This window comes from Mirounga angustirostris, unplaced genomic scaffold (genome assembly GCF_029215605.1).
Source record: "Mirounga angustirostris isolate CCGP_5_RB_7025 unplaced genomic scaffold, mMirAng1.0.hap1 SCAF_10, whole genome shotgun sequence".
NCBI lineage: Eukaryota > Metazoa > Chordata > Mammalia > Carnivora > Phocidae > Mirounga > Mirounga angustirostris.
This window is the reverse complement of record NW_026991718.1, coordinates 107,333,049-107,352,622: the sequence shown is the minus strand read 5'-3', so window position 1 is coordinate 107,352,622 and position 19,574 is coordinate 107,333,049. Positions and strand designations below refer to the sequence as shown.

At 39.8% G+C, this 19,574-nt stretch overlaps 1 protein-coding gene across 4 annotated transcripts in view; it reads right to left on the bottom strand.

Moving 5' to 3' along the window:
* GPCPD1 (glycerophosphocholine phosphodiesterase 1) overlaps nt 1-18,464 on the bottom strand; it is a 54,376-nt gene extending 35,912 nt beyond the window's left edge. For 3 of the 4 annotated variants that reach the window (XM_045885419.3, XM_045885421.3, XM_045885422.3), the window contains exons 1-4: nt 18,276-18,464; nt 12,959-13,035; nt 9,322-9,421; nt 4,364-4,448 (exon numbers count right to left, since the gene is read on the bottom strand). In XM_045885419.3, the coding sequence (XP_045741375.1) occupies nt 4,364-4,448; nt 9,322-9,421; nt 12,959-13,007 (234 nt within the window). In that variant the 5' untranslated portion in view covers nt 13,008-13,035; nt 18,276-18,464. The remainder of the gene's footprint in view (nt 1-4,363; nt 4,449-9,321; nt 9,422-12,958; nt 13,036-18,275) is intronic. The other variant, XM_045885420.3, reaches the window with a different exon arrangement.
* Nucleotides 18,465-19,574: the final 1,110 nt, after the last annotated feature.

Here is a 19,574-nt window from a genome sequence, read left to right as displayed (position 1 = left end):
ACATCAAACTTTCTGATCCTCAAAAGATGCAAATATATACATTAAGAAAGGAACAATGTTTCTTAGCAACAGAGTAGCCAGAAAGATCTAACCTATACCCTTCCCCCATTCCTCTCATGTCCCCTGCACACCTGCCTTCCCCCAAAAATTTCCTCTTTGCTACAAAGATGGTATAGATCTACATTCTTATAGAAGTTACTAACCAAAGGTGACTTCAAAGGGTGCCAGGAACATACTATTAAATATCAGCAGGGATAAGAAGTGGATAGAAGAACAGAGAGTTTGTTTCTGTTTTAGTATCAATTCAGTGTCAGGGGAACTTTACAAAGTGTTGACTATAATATCTACATCTAATCCTGTCAGAATAGCCTTGTGGATAAAATATTTGGTAGAAAACATATTTTAATAATATTTTAATAACTCCACCCTCATCTGCTTTAGTAGCAAACCCACTACTCACAGCATAAAATAACCTAGGCTTGAACAGAATGGAGCGTTTGAGGAGCAATCCAAAGAGCTGATTCAAAGGATGACTTCTAATTGGGTATACAAGCGTTCACACTACAAATCCATGTTTGTTGGTACAACAAAGAGTTATAATAAAGAAAAAAAATCTACCAAGTTTTAAAATACAGCGAACTTTCAAAATTATACTACTATATTAAACTTTAGAAGGTAATCTTCAATTTTAGCTTACTGAACGTCTTAAATATTTAAGCCCTGAGCACTAGGAAATTAAAAATCTCAGTAATGACTCCAAAACATGCAATCCTTTTTAATATGCTAAATGTAATAAACTCATTCATTCCTCAAGATCTTAGAAAAAAGAACAGTTCCATTCTATAAAAGGCTGCCATAATTTTAAGCACTCTGGAGTCAAGTGCAAGGTGGATCTTTGAAGAAAAAAGTAACATCACCAGTCCAAGACATTATTCCATCAATAGTATTGATAGAGTTGTTTCACAATTTAACATATATTAAATCAGATGATTGTTGAAATGTTTTAAAACAAGCATATTAATAAAAACACAAAATAATCTATTTCTGCAAAGAAAGAAAAGCATAATGACTGCTTTCTTAAACAATGACCGACATTACTCAGCTACATCAAGCACTGAAACAATATGTAGACTGAGGTTTTTGGTCTGTTTTGTTTTGAACAAACAACGTAGGAAAATTATCAACTAGTCATGTAGTATCACTGCTTTCAAATATCATGAAAAATGTAGCTTCCAAAATTTTACTGTTGTCTTTCCCCATTTTGGGGGAAAAAAAAAAGGTACATGTAAAAAGGGCTCTGAGGAATTTTTATCTGTGATGGCAAGGCCAGACCAACAGTCATTTAAAAATCATGATTTTTAAAAAGACTAATAAGAAAAATGGTCACTTATGAATAAGTATGAGGTGAAGAAAGCTAGGCAGACAGACATTTGTGAGATGGTTCAAGTTTGAGATTAACAGCTGAGGGTATTTAGCAACCAGAAGAATTTTATTAAGAAAACCGCTACACGAAGTAAGATACCTGGGCTATTCTGAAAATAAACAATGATGTGCGCCTATCACAGATGATTGATTCTTTTGTTAAAGGATTTAAAGCATAAATCAAGGGAGATTAAGAACAAAGTAAGGGTTTATAACAAATCTAATTATGAGTGAATGTGAACACCTATGAAAATAAGAAACAGAGTAAGTTACCGGAAAATAAAAAGCTATTTCCATTGAAATGAAGGGGAAATCACAGACAACATTATTACAAATTGGCTAACATTTCAGTATCAGGTTACATCATCAATTCTGGCCACAAGTATAGAAGGATGGAAATGGATTAAAAAAAAGTTTTAATTGGGGGCGCCTGGGTGGCTCAGTCGTTAAGCGTCTGCCTTCTGCTCAGGTCATGAACCCAGGGTCCTGGAATCGAGCCCCGCATTGGGTTCCCTGCTCCACTGGAAGCCTGCTTCTCCCTCTCCCACTCCCCCTGTTGTGTTCCCTCTCTCACTGTGTCTCTCTCTGTCAAATAAATAAATAAAATCTTTTAAAAAAAAGGTTTTAATTGATGTTCACTGAAAAATTATTTCTGGTGAAGATGTGAAATTAAATGGACCATCTGCAGATTCCCACCTGTGTTTTCATTCCAAGAATATCTACAACCTTTGTTTGCTATGTTCAAGATAGTATTTTGATTTGTCACCTGTGAAATTATTTAAAATTCAACGTATTAACACCTCATTCTAATTCTACAAAGTAGAAGACAATAGGTAGCTATGAAAAGTTGAGAGAAAAGGGACTTCAAGACTCTTCTAAGCTAAAAAGAATATGCCAGAAAGAGCAAAAACGGAGGAGAAAATATGAATGGTAAAATTTTATTTATTTGCAATAAAATTTTAGCAATGGAAGGGACCTAAGAAATCTATGGCCCAAGCCCTTCATTTTATAGATAAGAAAACTGAAATATGAAGGTCAAGTGACAAGACCGCAAGGATTTTTAGCTTAGGCTCTACAAATGCTTGGGTAGACTACCTCAGCAAAATTAATCTTATTACTCATTTCAGCTTTTCAATGTTTCATAATTACTTTGCTTTCCCATCATTCTTTATAATCATGAAATATATATTCCAATAATTTACATTTTACAATTTAAGATTCTCTGCACATTAGTTTTATCATTTGACAATGCACAACTGAGACAAAGTTTCATAATTATTTCTATTTAAAATTATGTTTCATTTAAAGAGCGCCACCAACTTTTAAAAGAAAAGTGTCACTTTAAGCTGGCATGTGGGAAAAAAAAAAACCTCTAGCTATATGCATGGGATTTTATGTAGCTATTTACTCTAGTCCATGAAAAACATACTTACCATGGCAGCCCCTGCATCACACGGTACATGTGTACACGATACAGAGCACCTACTTAAAGAAACACACTCACCAACACATACTGTAAACTTTTGCAAGTATTACAAGGGGAAAAACTTGTTTTTTACTGTAAGCAGACTTCTTGCCAATTTTTTCAGAAAGGCAGTTTGGACTGATTTGCTGCTTTTGGTTACATTTTCAATGAAGAGGGAAAATACTGTAGGTTGGCTTAATTTGATCTATGTTGACAATAGTCTTACTTTAGAAAACTATGCCCAAAGGACGCATTTTGATTTTTCTTGTCCAAATGCCCCTTTAAGTAAAATTTAGTTGATTTCACATACTACAAATTTCACATACCAGGATCCTCAAATAAACTTTCAATGTCGAGTGCTATGACCTACTTATCACTGCACAACTGTTCAATTTAAACTGAAAAACTTTGCCACAATGCATAACCCTTATGCCAAACAAATGATCTTAAGTCATTAAAATGAGACTATTGTCAAGATAAGCCAACACGATGATCAACCATAATGTAATTTTAATCACTGAGTATTTACAATATATTCTTGGAATAAGAAACGTAATAGGTGCAAAAGACAGCTGAAGTGGCTTTGTCAGTTTTTTCTTTTCTGTAATGGTGGCTAAGAGAATGAGGTAACAGCGGCTGCTTGCATTTTTCACATGTAACAAGTATTCAATGATCCCAAAGGGAAATAAAATTTTAAAACGGTTTAATCCATGTTCTGCTTCCTAGACTCCTGCCTAAACCCCTGCTCACATGCAGCCTAAGTGTGCTCAAAGATAAAAATCTGAAGGAAAAGAATCCTTTCAGGAAATAAGCATCTTTAAAATAAGAGGGAAAGAATCAACTTTTTTTCTTTTCTAAATATGAAAACAATCCCAAAATAATAAATCATTGTGAGCAAGCAGATTAGATTTTACAGATACTCCAAAGGCTTTCAGAAAAGATCCTAATCTATCAACACCATGGTTGAAAAAAATCTAAGAGGAATGACTTTCAGTTTTGATAGGAGTTAAAACAAATGCAGCCACTAAGAGATGGCTGTTGTGAAATAATTTTTTAAAATGATTACTCACTTAAAGCTGGCTATATACTCTTTCAAATGTATTTATACCACATAAGGATTAAAAAATGAAACAAAAAGAAAACCCTTTTAACTGGTTACTAACAGGTTTACAAAAGTTACAGAAAAAGCACAGCTACTGAGAACACTCATTTATCATTAAAACCAATTTCATAACAAGAATACTGCAGAGTATACTTACTATTGGTCTTTTAAAAATTCCACTGCAGACATCGTCTGCCTCTGAAGTGGCTACTTGCTTGCTTTTTAGCACTAAAATATTATTAATCTAGAGTTCTGTTTTCCTTATTTGATCAAAACAAACTCATTACTTTCAATGTTTGCAAACTGAAATTAGTTGCTTTTTAAAAGAAGTAAGTTTGTTAAAGAAACTGGAAACTAGATAAAAGAAAACATACCTTTGGTTCTAAAAAGCACCCTTTGAAGTAGCGATACTGAACTGATACTCCTCTAGTGAGTACAATGGCTGCTTTCCATAACATGCTGTGAAGAAAAAGAGCAGAAGCATTAATATCAAATTAAAATGCATAAAGACTTCATAATTCATAAAACCCCTCCAGCTAGGTCTGTGACCAATACCACTTATTTATTCCTACACAAAATTATACTCCAGGCCTACCCTGCACCAGGCACTGGGAACACAGTGATGAACAAGGCAGAAAGAGCCCTATCTTTAAGCAGATTGCTTTCTTGTGAGGGTAGACAAACAAATCACCAAACATACATAGCAAGGGCTATTTGACCTTTCTGATGTGACAGGAAGTTTTGGAGGAGAGGCCTCAATGAGGAAGAACAGTCTGCGAGTAGTCCTACACAATGAGAAGGAACCAGCCATACAAAGACAAGAAGTATTCCAAACAGAAAAAGTAGCACGAAGGTGGAAGCGACAGTCAGAATCTTCTCTGACTTCCCACTTAGAGATGTTACAGGGCTGCTAAGAGGCTTTGGGGCTGAGGCAGATGAGCTATACTCATGTTCCCAACTGTCCCTTATCCTGACTGTCCTGCCCAGCCTCTGGCTATTCCCCTCGCCAAGCAATTGGGATCCGTATCTTACTTGTTTCAACTCAGGGTCTTCTTCTGACCTATGCTATGCCAACACAGTCTACCACTACTCTAAAGCTTTGACTCAACAGTGAAAGCAGTCACTACAACTCATGATTATAAATGATTTTTATTACCTTCCAATCATAGACCAGTGCTATCCAAAGTATGATCCAAGGACCATCAATATCACCGTGGAGTTTGTTAGAAATCCAAATTTTCAGGCCACACCTAGACCTACTGAATTAGAAACTCTGGGGGGGAGAGTCCAGCAATCTGTAATTTAACAAGCCTCCAGGTGACTCTGATGATGAACACTTCAGTTTGAGAGGCACTGTCACAGACCATTACCCAAACATTAATTCAGCATGAATAGTTTAGTGAATAAACAGCAGCTCCAAATGTTCTTCCCCGATACCAGATGGCTAGCACTGCTTCGCACCTGGCTCTGCCAAGGCAGGCTTTAGGGCATTATCCCCACTCGGACTCAATCCTGGGTTCCTAACAAAATATCCACAACCACCTGTCACCCATGGTCAACAATCAGATTAATCTGGTAGTAATAAAATACATATGCCCTGGCTCCACCCTGAGAGACTCTGAATTCAGAGGTCTGGGTGGAGCCCGGTCATGTGGAGTTTGATAAAACTTCACAGGGTAGGTGAAGATAGAAGGCTAGTTGAGGGCCACTGCTATAAAACAAGAACGGCAAATGCTCGGCACATGCGCCCGCACTACTTTTCCCTGATAAGCCTCAGAATCCTTTTCAACACAGCATTCCAGGCAGACGTATCTACCAACTCTGAGGTGCAATTATTTCTCATCTCTGCTACAAAAAAATGGCAAATTTCTAGCACTATTTCATTCATAAATCAGTCAGAGTATGTGAAGCCAGCGCCAGACGTGTACAGAATTAGCGGGAAGCTCTGAAAAATGTGCTGGGGCCCCTCTCTCATGCCTACTTCCTCATCCCCCAGGGGTAGGATCTAGACATGTGTATTTTTTAAAGCCCTCACAAGTGAGTCTAACGTGTGCCCCTGGTTAAGAACTGCTAAATGAAAAGCGATGGAGAGAGCAAAGCAATGAGTTTTTTTATTCCATTTCCCTAAGTAAATGTTGCAAAGTTAACAATGAACTGGAACTGGGGTGCCTGGGTGGCTCAGTCAGTTAAGCGGCTGCCTTCGGCTCAGGTCATGATCCCAAGGTCCTGGAATCGAGCCCCAGATCTGGCTCCCTGCTCAGCGGGAAGCCTGCTTCTCCCTCTCCCACTGCCCCTGCTTGTGTTCTCTCTCTCGCTGTCTCTTTCTGTCAAATAAATAAAATCTTAAAAAAAAAAAAAAAAAATGAACCAGAACTGTTCAGTGACATAGAAAATGAACATAATCTGGGCGCCTGGGTGGCTCAGTTGGTTAAGCGACTGCCTTCGGCTCAGGTCATGATCCTGGAGTCCCGGGATCGAGTCCCGCATCAAGCTCCCTGCTCGGCGGGGAGTCTGCTTCTCCCTCTGACCCTCCTCCCTCTCATGCTCTCTGTCTCTCATTCTCTCTCTCTCTCAAATAAATAAATAAAATCTTTAAAAAAAAAAATGAACATAATCTGATGAAATTCAAGAAGTCAGGACAGAGGGGCAATGAGGCTCAGTGCACCTGCCTGATTCTGAATGACCTCATATCCTCCCCCAAAATACCATAAAATCTACAAGAGCAAATAAAACGACAAGTGACCCACATTTTCTGCATTATTAGAAAACAATACTATGACTTTCAAATTATCTGTAAGTTGAAAAAACAAATCCTAACAGCGCTCTTGTCACTACAAACCTATAGCTATGGAGAAGCTTGAGAGACTCTGAAAAAGAGCTTTGTACAAAGGGCTTAGATGCACAACACTGAAATCCAAATAAACACAATTCTAAAACACAAGAATGGTGTTCAAAGCAAATGCTTTTTGTATCCTCTTGTATCATCTACTTCCTTTCTCCATGTGAAACACTGTTTATCTGCCATATATGAATCAATTACATTTCAATGTGCATCAGCAAGGTAAAGTGGTTGGTCCCTTCAAGTTACGTAGTTAAGTATTATCTCATCTGTTCACATAACTTTGACCAGGTTGGCTGAAATGGACTTAAGACATGTGACAGGGCAGCTCAAGCATTCAGGGCAAGGTGTGTTTTAGGAACAAGTTCAGAAAGATATACGGTTTTACTTCAGACTGATCTGAAAATGGAAGAAAAAATAGCCACTTGAAGGGAATAAACATTTCGTTCCTCTGTGATTCCAATATTATTTACCAATTAAACTTTACTTATAAAAACAGCTGAGAATTGGCTGAGAAAAAGTGTCACACTAATGACAAATAGGAAAAGGGTGTTTTATAGATTTTTTTTTTTAAGATTTTATTCATTTATATTGTCAGAGAAAGTGCGAGTGCACAAGGAGGGGGAGCGCAGACAGAGGGAGAAGCAGGCTCCCCGCTGAGCAAGGAGCCCCATGGGGGACTGGATCCCAGGACCCTGGGATCATGACCTGCACAAAAGGCAGGCACTTAACTGACTGAGCCACCCAGGCGCCCCTGTTTTTCTTTTCCTTAATTTGCATTATGGTACTGTATTGTTTCTTTCTTTTGCTTTGCCATCAGTGCTCCTCAAGCTATCTGTTGTGAAGGACAAGTTTTTGTTTGTCTGTCCTGTAACCAATAATTCTATGTATCCAGTGCAACAGAGATGAGTCCACAAGGACATGCATGAATGTCCCAGCAATGTCAAAGTGCTATAAACATTTCTAAATGATTGCTCTTAATTTCTATATTTCTCACATAATGCACTGATTATTAGAAAAACTAAAGTTTTTTTTTCTCTAGCAGTGGCCCACAGGCCACATTTTCAGTAGCACTGCTCTACATGGAAAACAATTTGAGCTTAATAATCATGTAATTTGGTGTTTCTCCCTAGGGCCACTGCATGTATTTGTATACTGTTTAAGATCTCCTCTCTCCTTACCTCCCACACATAATCTTTACAACCCATAATGCTTCCAAATATCCCCAAGTGAAGAAGTACCATCTTCGTCAATATTCACTGATTCTGTCCTAACCCTTTTACCATGCAGATGAGGTAACCCAGGCCTAGAGAAATTAGATCTGCCCAAGATTGCAGTTAACTGCAGAACTGAAACCAGCACCCAGGCCCTTCTTTCCCCACTGCAATGCACCAATACACCCATGCTAACTTTAGTGCTGTGTTTAATGTCGGCTGCAAACTCATTTCAGAACATTAACTAAAATACCTGTTCCACTTCTCTGCTACAGAAAATTATTTTATAGGCCAAAGCAAAAATCAGATCTTTTATCAAGAATATGTACTGAGAGGGGTTCAGTTGATTAAGCATCTGCTTTCAGCTCAGGTCATGATCCTGGGGTCCTGAGATCGAGCCCCACATCGGGCTCCCTATTCAGCGGGGAGTCTGCTCCTCCTTCTCCCTTTGCCCTTGCCCCACCACCACTGGTGTGCTCTCTCTCTTGATCTCTCTCTCAAATAAATAAATAAAATCTTTTAAAAAAAAAAGAATATAGGGGCACCTGGGTGGCTCAGTTGGTTAAGCGACTGCCTTCGGCTCAGGTCATGATCCCAGGGTCCTGGGATCCAGTCCCCCATGGGGCTCCCTGCTCAGTGGGGAGCCTGCTTCTCCCTCTCCCTCTGCCTGCTGCTCTTCCTACTTGTGCTCTCTCTCTGTGTCAAATAAATAAATAAAATCTTAAAAAAAAAAAAAAAAAAAGAATATATACTGAGAGCCAAAACATAATACCTTAAAAAAGCTTAAAAAAATAAGAAATAGAGGGGTGCCTGGGTGGCTCAGTCGTTAAGCATCTGCCTTCGGCTCAGGTCATGATCCCAGGGTCCTGTAATCGAGCCCCACATCAGGCTCCCTGCTCGGCAGGAAGCCTGCTTCTCCCTCTCCCGCTCCCCCTGCTTGTGTTCCCTCTCTAGCTCTCTCTCTCTCTCTGTCAAATAAATAAATAAAATCTTAAAAAAAAAAAAGAAATAGCAATATAAGCCTGTTATTTAGAAATATGGTGGTAACTACCAAAAGAACCAGCCGAAAATTGAAAATGGTTGAAGTGGGAAATTGAGAAACAGAAACTTTTTTTTTTATAACCAACCTTGTACAACTACTTCACTCTATGCACATGCAAGAACGGTCATAAAAATTAAAACTAAAAGAGAAAAAATATATGAAGGGTATCTTAGAAACCCCCCAAATTTCTAATCTGGATGTCACAATTATTCTGTAACCTGTTATTTCCCTTCTTACCTTTCACCACCTGTCTCATTTTCTGGAAGAAGAGCCACAGCATTCTGAGGACTCCAATTTCCCAAAGCATCACAGCTTCCACATATGGCAAAAACTTCTCCTAAAGAAACAGAACAAGCAGTTATAGTGGGCTAAGCAGGAAAGTTTCAAATTTTAGTTCTAGGAAGCACGAAAAGAGCAGTCAGTTCCACTAGAACCTGGATGCAGTCACCTTTAGCAGAGATGGGAGGAGCCTCCCTGGAGACATGCGTCAGACCCAGGCACCGCACCAACACCTGCATTCTTAACTTGACCTACCTCTAAAGAACCAAAACCAAAGAAAAGGAGGGATGTATAGAGGTGAACTATTCTTCATTTGTTCAACCACTTAACTGAGCCAATAAACAAGCACCAAGAAGACAAAGTGATCATGCCACAGTTCCTGCCTTCAAGGCAGCTTCCGATTTATTTTTTTTTTTTAAATGTTTTTTTTTAAAGACACAGCGAGAGAGGGAACACAAGCAGGGGGAGTGGGAGAGAGAGAAGCAGGCCTCCCGCAGAGCAGGGAGCCCTATGCGGGGCTCGATCCCAGGACCCTGGGACCATGACCCGAGCCGAAGGCAGATGCTTAACGACTGAGCCACTCAGGCGCCCCAAGGCAGTTTCTGATTTAAAAAGGCACACACTAAATGCACATAAGTATTCTAGAGAAACAGTAACCATTATTTTCCAGGAACTCAAACAGTGGCTATTAACAAGCTAAAGATTAAGAAAATTATCAGTGGGGACAACAACAATAACAAAAAATCCTCAAAACAAAGACTTACATAGTGAAAAATCTAGTTTTCCTTACTAAAATAATGACTATTGTTTTACCTGAAGACTTCTCATCAACAGACAAACGAAAATATAGCTGTCACCTGTATTTGCTGAATTACATACATTCAGTAAAAGTCTACAACTTCAAAGTGCCTGGATGGTTCAGTCAGTTGAGCGTCCGACTCTTGGTTTCAGCTTGGGTCATGATCTTGGGTCGTGGAATCGAGCCCTGCATTGGGCTCTACACTGAGTGGGGAGTCTGCTTGAGATTCTCTCTCGCCCTCTCCCTCTGGCACCCCTGCTACTCCTGCTTGCACATGCTCTCTCTAAAGAGAGAATAAATCTTTAAAAAAATTATTGGATATAAGTGGAGAAGACTTTGACTTACATAGCAATACATTCTGAATTACTGTAATTAAAATTCATAAAGAAAAGATAATGAACTGAGGCCAAGTGAACAAAGTTCAAGACAAACTCCTCCACATTCTGAGTGGCTTTTAAGCACTACTCTAGTAAAGCCAGAATTGTAGGTGGCTTTAACCACCTGCGTGAGCATTCTATAAGCTTGGACTGTCTAAAACTTAACTAAAATTTCAAGTGCGATAATCACTCAGGAGCTTTTGGGGTTCTAAATACATGTTTGTCAAGCATAGAGTGGTTACATATAGAGATTTCGTATCAAAATATTCACCAATTCTTTAGAGTAACCAGATTTTGTTTTGTAATTAACTTAGGTTATCACCACCTTCTCTGATTAAAAAGAAAGATAAATGCTATTGCTAAATATAAATATTCATTCCCAAAGTCATACATGTTGCTGTGTACATGGTCCTCTCTTACATTCACATCCACCACTATCTTCCCTCTAGTCCTTGAGAATAAGACCCTCATCAAGCTCACCCTTCTAGGGATAATTCTGTGGTTGGTCCCTATGCCTGACATGGCCAGCTCCTTTTAACTTAAAGTGCCTGTGTACAATTCCCTGAAAGGATATGATACCGCTCTGCAGTCTTCTCTCCACAGAGAAGGCTATACACTGGACTAAGGTGAGCTCTTGACCCAAGTGAGCCAACCTATCAGCCACTAGCAATCTTCAATCTGCAGAATCCTGCCCAGAGATGGGAGCTCTCTACCAGATCATCTTGGCGAAGAATTTAACTTGGACAAACATACACTCTGTCAACTGCTCTTGATGTGGGAAACAAAGGCAGAAGAAAAATTATTAAATTTCCTTACTACGTACAGCCCACTGACAAGTCCTTGAAAGAGGCAGAGTGACATTCCTCTAGGGACTCAACTGCCTCGATGTTAATACTTTGCTAAGGGCAAAAAACAATTCTAGTCTGACCGCCCCCCCAATCCTGTAAGTCTACTTTAACATATAAAAATTCCTTTGGAAACTTCCTTTAGCTCTAACCCCCCCCAAGATATGTGTTGGTAATCATCCCCCAAGCATATGGCACACCGATATACATCTGAAGGGTCTCATGACTAAGGTTTTATTAGGCAGTAATAAATTACCTTTTCCCAACAATAGCTAGCCCCCTCAAAGTCCTGGAAACCTTGCTTCCAAAATTCCTTAGAGACTTATGCTATCCCTAACCCCCTCCCAACTTGAAAGTATATAATGGGCCACTCCTCATGACCCCGATGCAGCTCTTTCTGCCGAAGGGTCCTGTCCCTGTGCTTTAATAAAACCACCTTTTTGCACCAAAGACATCTCAAGAATTCTTTCTTGGCCATTGGCTTTGAACCCTAATGACATCTTTCCTACATCGCTCTGATGGCTGCTAGACCAAAGATGCTGAATATACAGAGTGAATCATTTATTCATTCTTTGAACACATATTTACCCCTATTCTGAGCCAGGCACTGTGTTAGATGCATGCACTCAGCATGACAAGACAAAGTCACATTTTCACAGAGCTTACAATCTATCCATAAACAAAATTACTCAAATAATTCCATAAAATCTGTAAGGTACTACGAAAAGTCCTGGAACCCTGAATTTCACAGGGATCCTAACCTAGCTAAATGTGGGGTTGGCATTAAGGAGAGTTAAAGGGGAGAAGGGAGGCCACAGATCCAGACAGAGGAAACAATTTGAGAAAGGCCCAAAAGAGGGAAAGAATGTAACAGATTTGAGGAACTGGCCAGTATAGTGAGTATATTAAATAAGGAGATACATACCCCAGGCATGATACTATTTTGATATGCTATTTACCCTAAAATTACTTCACACTGCTTTAGTAGACAGCAAAACATAAAATAAGCCAAAAAATTTACAAATAGGGAACAAAATTATCTAACCAAATAGTTCACCAACTTCTTGCACTAGCAAAATTTCCCTCATTTTCATGGTTAGTCCCACTATCTTCGTCCTGTGCAAAATTAAATAAATTCACAGCTTTCTTGGAAAATATGAGACTAAGACATTTACTATTTGGGGAAGTATGGTTTTTTTTCTTTTCTTTTTTTTTTTTTTTTAAGATTTTATTTATTTGACAGAGAGAGAGAGATAGTGAGAGAGGGAACACAAGCAGGGGGAGTGGGAGAGGGAGAAGCAGGCCTCCCACCGAGCAGGGAGCCTGATGCGGGGCTCGATCCCAGGACCCTGGGACCACGACCTGAGCCGAAGGCAGACACTTAACGACTGAGCCACCCAGGCGCCCCCTTAAGTATACTATACTCCAAGCACATTTCTGAAAAATAAGGTAAGTTCTAAAGATAGTTTCATCTAAAAATTAGTCCTATTGTAATAACAAACTGCATATTTAAGATAATCAAGATAAAAAAATACTCATGTAAAATTTTGTTTCAAAGTAAAATTTTACAATACCTGGTAAAAGAGTTCCTCTTATTTCAAAAGTAACCTGAGAAGGTGTCATTCTGATGGATTTATTTTACAATGTTGAGCTAGGGAGAAAAAGAGAAGATGTCATTTAAAATATATAAAAATCTTAGCTCTAAATAGCTACCACCAAGAAACAAATTAAAAAACAAAACAAAAACCAAAAATAAATAAATCAGAACTGTGAACAAAAGATTCCAGAAAACTCATATATAAAGGCTGAATGATTTAGGAGGTACCTAGCAATTTTTAAGGCATAATGTTAAAACCTTTTCTGTGTGTAGGGACCAGAAAAATTGCAAAACAAGTGTCCAAACTTTTTTTTTTTTTTTTTAAGGATTCAAGATTCTGTTACAAACTTTCTCTTCTGATAAGCAGCTGTTCTGAACTCAATCTATCTTTCCCGACCAGGCTCGTGTTATGACGGAGGAAAAAAAGCAAAACAAAAACAAAACACAACTACAGACAGAAAAAAACTTGGCTCAAGAGAGAATTTCTACTTCAATAAAGTTTCAACTTTAATAACAAGGAAACAACTGAAGAACTTAAGTACCATTCACTGAAACAAACTAGTTATGTTCTGCAACAAGATGCAGATTCTGCTTCTAAGTAATGTAACTAATAACTTAAAAAAAAACACAACCCTCCCCCATAAACCACTCTTTTCAGATTTTCTCTGGACTGTTATTACTCTAGTTCTGTAGACTCAAATTTAAAGTCTCAACTCTGTGCTCTATTACCAAACCCTATTGATTCTAATTGATCCTACATAGAGGCCTTTCTTTCTACGGTCTGAACTTCATTCAAAATCCTAAGCATTCTAACCTGGATTGGATTCTGCATTCTTGGATTCTGTCTTCCCAATAATACATTTTTTGGATTTGTCTTTGTATTCTGTCTTCCCAATAATACATTTTATGTCAGTTAAAATATTCTTCCTCATGTCCCTGACTAGGAATTACTTCGATTACTTACAGAAATCTAAACCCCTAATCCTTGATGTCCTATGCACATTTTCTCTCTAGCTGATTTTTCATTTCTTGGTTGTTTTTCCCAGCCAAACCAATCTGTTTACCACCCCCTAATTTAAGTACCTGAGGAAAGATAACAGATTTTTAAAATTATATACAGTATCAATTCTAAAGGAGGCTATATAACTTATATATAGAAAGAACACACACTCTACACAAGGGCAGATCATTCTACATAACTTCTCCAAACCCTCCCCAAAAATTTGTGCCCCAATTTACCAGTATTCCTAAAATAATTCCAACGTCTTTACTCTGCATCATTTCATTAGTTTACCAGCTTAAAGGTTATTTGTATTTATACATTATTTTAAAAATCATAAAGTAATTTTCATAGCTATTCATTCTTCTATTTCCCCTTTGCTCCTTTTCCCACCCCATGAACGTATACCCAACTCTGCAATGACCATTCAATGAACACTGCTGCTCAAGTAACTACACTTCCAAGCCAAGGTAGATCTATAGCAAGCAGTTCTCACTGGGGACAATTCTGCCCTCCAAGGGGTACTTGGCAATGTCAGTAGACATTTTTGGTTGTCCCAACTGGGAGTGATACTGCTGGCATCCAGTGGCTAGAGGCCAAAGTGCTGTTAAACACCATGCAATGCACAGAATAGCTCTCCACAAATAACTGTCCACCTCCAAATAACAATAGGGCGGAGGCTGAGAAACCTGATCCACAGGGGGCTGCTATGAGGGTCAAAATTCCAGACTCACTGTTAGCTACAAACTATTTATCATCCCACTTACATCAATGATAAAATGTAAATACTGAATATTCATATTAAGCAAGACCACCGGTCAATGTGGTTTCATATCACCTTCATACAGAATTCCCTATTTGATAACTCTACCATTTCAGTTAGAAAACCCAAGACCGTGCACTAGAGAAAATCCTGTCCTTGATCAAAATAATTTGTGTCTAAGAACAAACACAATCTATTTAAAGCATATACATTCAGTTCTAGCACTGCCAAAGAATGTTCTAAAACTAAAAATAGCTGTAGACTGTTAACCCCCTCATTAAACAATCATTATCCAAGTATCTTATTAGCTCTCCTTTAATATGACATCTGATAGGAATCGGAGTACTAACTCTAAGAATAGTAATACTTCCTTTTCTAATAATTAAATAGTTCACTAAACACCACACTCTTACCTTTAATTTATGTCATATAAAGAAACCTCAAGACTAGCAAAAGAGCTTGGCTTTTACGTAACTGAATTTTGGGACACAGCAAAAAGCCCCATCATCCAGCAAAACTGGTGCATAACCAACCTTAATTGCAACCTACAACTTCTACTTTCACCCAGTATTTACTGTCAGTTTTCAACAAAGGACTACATAATCTCATCTACATAATTACATAGTTGCTACTCAACTATTTTCTGATCAATTTTAAATATCTATTTTAGCCAATTTTAGGGAAATCAAATGTAATTATTCCCATGTATTAAAATCAACAACTGGCACAAAATTACCTCTAAATTTCTACTGCATTAAATGGGAAACTTACATAAATTCAATTGATTATTAAAATTGACTTTCATTCTTAAGGTTGCTTGTAAAAGTGCCTATAGTAACTTGGTAACAGTTATTGTAATAGCTGCAGTAAATGTACTGTACAAAACTACATACACAAGCACAAAAACACACCCCCCCTCAAAACCTCCCTGGATGTCAACAAAGCATCATTTTTCATTTGGATTGCCAAAAGTCCTATAGTGTGGTTTAATTTCCTCTCTTTCCCCTCCACAATTTAATACCATACCAAATAAAAGCCTGGGGAGCTGCTCCTACATCAGTTTACTTGATTGTGGACAGAGGCCAAAATTCTGGTGCAGGATTGGTGTGCACAATTTTGGCACCCAGCTACCACCAAAACAGTAGTGACAAAGTAAAATACTGTACTGTTGCAGAATGCAAAATTTACACACCCACCAACATTTCCTCTTCCAAACAAGCAAAAAAAAAAAAAAAAAAAATCCCAACTTGGACAGGGGAGGTCTTCCAGACATACACAAAACAAGAGTAAGGTGAAAAAATCTAGTCATTTTCATGTACATGAGCTGACTGTAAATGTAATTTAACCAACACAATTTGTTTTATATAAAACTTCCATTTTGTGCTTTTTGAAGATAAATATCAAACAGTATTCTCATCTGAGATTTTGAGTAGCATCTAACAGTATTTTAACATTTTTTAAAGACTTAAGCAATTAGTAAAGTATGACATTGTAATTTACATTCAAGAAATATTTCAGTTTACACTACCTGCCAAAATAAACTTTACTCTATTTTTTTGGTCAAAGAAACTATCCCAACACATGACCTTACTGGTCTACCAGCTTGAGGAACAAAAGGGGTATTTATTTTTTTTTTTTTAAAGATTTTATTTATTTATTTATTTGAGAGAGAGAGAGAGAAAGAGAAACAGCATGAGAGGGGAAAGGGTCAGGGGGAGAAGCAGGCTCCCCGCTGAGCCAGGAGCCCGATGTGGGACTCGATCCCAGGATTCCGGGACCATGACCTGAGCTGAAGGCAGTCGCTTAACCAACTGAGCCACGCAGGCACCCCAAAAGGGATATTTAAGCAAACCAAGGTACAGGAACATTTAGTTTACAGCTATATTGAGATCACAGATATTTTTAGTTAAAATGTGTTTTTCTGGCCGAAAAGAACATCTCTGTCTTCCTTCAAATTTTTTCAAAGAAAAAAGCCATTTCCAAGTCTTACTCTTTCCTAGACTCCAGCAGCTTTGGTCCTCATAACTGGCTATAAAGAATATATGAAATACCTATGTTTTCCTAAGTTAATTTCTGTTAATCCTTTTGGAGGATCATTATGAGCCCACTATTCTGACCCCAGTATACTTGAGCCATGAAGACACGAATGGATTTTCATTATGCATTTCTGGAGATTTCACTAAGCCAGGTTTATTCCTGGTTCAACTTTCTAAGCAATGCAGTAAAAGTTTTCCAAATGTTTTCCATTTCACTTTGTCTTGATATTATGTCATGTATAGTTCATATGCTTTCCCTGGTTAGATTACATACAAGGATTTGATTCATCAACCTACTTTTTGTAGGTATCAAATTTTACTCTGCCACCGTGAGATTTCTTTTGTGGTCATTATTTTTCCGAACAGAACTTCCCTAAGTCTTATTTTGTGTCGAGTATTGGTTCTCCCTAGTTCTTAAGTCCAGAACAGATTAGGCCACGTGCAGTTTTACCTGTTTGCTTTATCCTGAATCATTTGTATCCAGACCATCAGGAGTTGAAAAAAGGACAGATAGCTTGTATTTACTTCTTAGCTAAGTCACAACTGTCAGAAATGTAGCAAGAGGGAGAAACATGAAGGGGTAGAGAAGGGGGTAGTTACTAGGCGCGAATAGAGAGGGCCACAGAAGAGTATGAAGAAAACATCATCAGGTCTGAACATCCTGCTCGGTTCAATCTTCTTCTATGTCGGCACTACATTGGACTCCACAGCTGCCTCAAAATAAAAGAATTCTCTGCAATTCATGACTGAATCCATGAACGATTTCCTTTACGACGGGGCAGTGGGGTGAGAGGGGGCTGATGAAGCCCCTAACTGATCGAGGAGTCCCCCCAGAGGGCATCATGGCAATCTGAAGAGCTTTGGGCCAAGAGCAGTTTTGGAGAGACGGTGCAGCTTTCCCAAAACTGCATGGAGAGCAAAGATGTCTATTCCTGGGACCTCTCCTTAGGATAAGAAGGCACTTCGGTTTTTTGGAACAACTGGATTATACAAGCATGCCTTCGACTATGTGGTTAGGCAATTTCAGAAAATAAGCAGTTGCCAAAACACTAAGGATTACGCACAGACGGATCGAGTAGTGGTGAGCGAGGGGCATGCTGCGGGTTAGGGGTGCACAAACAGATTTCAGTGGCAATTTCTGTTTCTTCGTTCCTTAAGTTCGTATACTCGTGGTGGTCTTAGGCTCTATGAATTCTGGCAGGGAAAATACTGTCCGAATTTTTCAGAGAGGAACTAAGCACCAGGCAGCCCAGGGAATCGTGGGAGCAAACAATAAAAGTCCAAATAGACAGAGGGTGCCCACCGACGTACCGGCGCGAACGTCCAGGCCAGTGTTCCCCAGGGGACGGTGCCCGCAGGGCCGGGGCCGGGGCACCTGCCCACCCCTCGCCCCGCCGCATCCCCAGCCGGGCCGCCCTGACAGCTCGGTTGCCACGTGAGCTGCCGCCGCGGCCTCCGCACCGAGCGCCGGGCCAGGCCTGGCGGCCCGCCTCACCTGCCTGCTCCGCGGGTCCGCGCCGTCACCGCCGTCGCCGCCGCTGCGCTCGAGAGCGAGGGCCGCGGGCCGAGAAGCCGGGCGCCCGCCGTCAGCGCCTCGCCAGCGCTCCCCCAGGCAGCCCCGGGCGGCGCCGAGCGGCAGGAAGCGACTCCACTCAAACCGGTTTCAGCTGCTCCAGACCAAACCGCCAGGCCACCCCGCGGGGCGGGGCCTGAGGGGCGATGGGGCGGGACTTGACGTCACGCCGGCGCCGTCCTGGCCAATCGGCGGCCGCGCGCGGGGGGCGGGCCCGCGCGTTCCTGGAAAGGGCTAGCGTCGGCGACCGGGGGCGTCGGGCATCCCCGGGGTCCCCCCATCCCGTGCGTGTTTTCCGCAGACTCGGAACCCACCTAGGTGCAGCGCCGACATCCGGACTGGGGTCTTAGACGCATTCCTTGCTCCCCAAAGCCGCCTTAGAACGACCAGTCGTGGAGGCCGGAGCTGCAGTTCTGAAATGCATTTTTTTGCCATTCAAAAGTGAAGGAAATTAGCAGGCCTAGTGTTTTCTGGAAACTTTCTTTCGTTACAAAACAGCAAGCACATTTGGACCAAATCTTTAAAGTTGAAAACGAGAATTGAGTGACCTAAGATGTTTGAGCGTTTATACCTTTGCTACACAAAATCTTACAAGGCCAGCGGCATCACCTGGGAGCTGTCAAAATTGCACTCCCAGGACCTTTTCGGATCTGCCTAATCTAATTTGCATTTAACAAGATCCCCAGGTTATTTGTATGCAAATTAAAGTTTGAAGGAACTTTTCCCAAAGCAAGACAGACCCTCTCTGCAAATTTCTTATTTTGTGAAAAATCAGCCCTACCAAAAACAAAAAAAGCAAAGTTTTCTCTCTTTTGAAGGTCACAGAAAAATTAATCAGCATTTGCCACTTACCTAACTTAAATTGTTACCTTCCCAGCGTCAAAGTTAACTTCTGGTTAACCTCTAATATAAAATTACATTATCAATATTTCATTTAAATCAAGTGAGATACTGAAAATTAAAGAACCACCTTTTTAGTGGGTGTTAAAGAACTCTTGCAGTAAGAGATAGCTCAGTGTCGCAAATTGGTTGGAACGGGCCTACTAAAAAAAAGCATTTGTATTAGATAAACTCTAGCTTTAAAGATTTTATTTATTTATTTATTTGAGATAGAATGAGAGAGAGAGAGAGAGAGCACATGAGAGGGGGGAGGGTCAGAGGGAGAAGCAGACTCCCTGCTGAGCAGGGAGCCCGATGCGGGACTTGATCCCGGGACTCCAG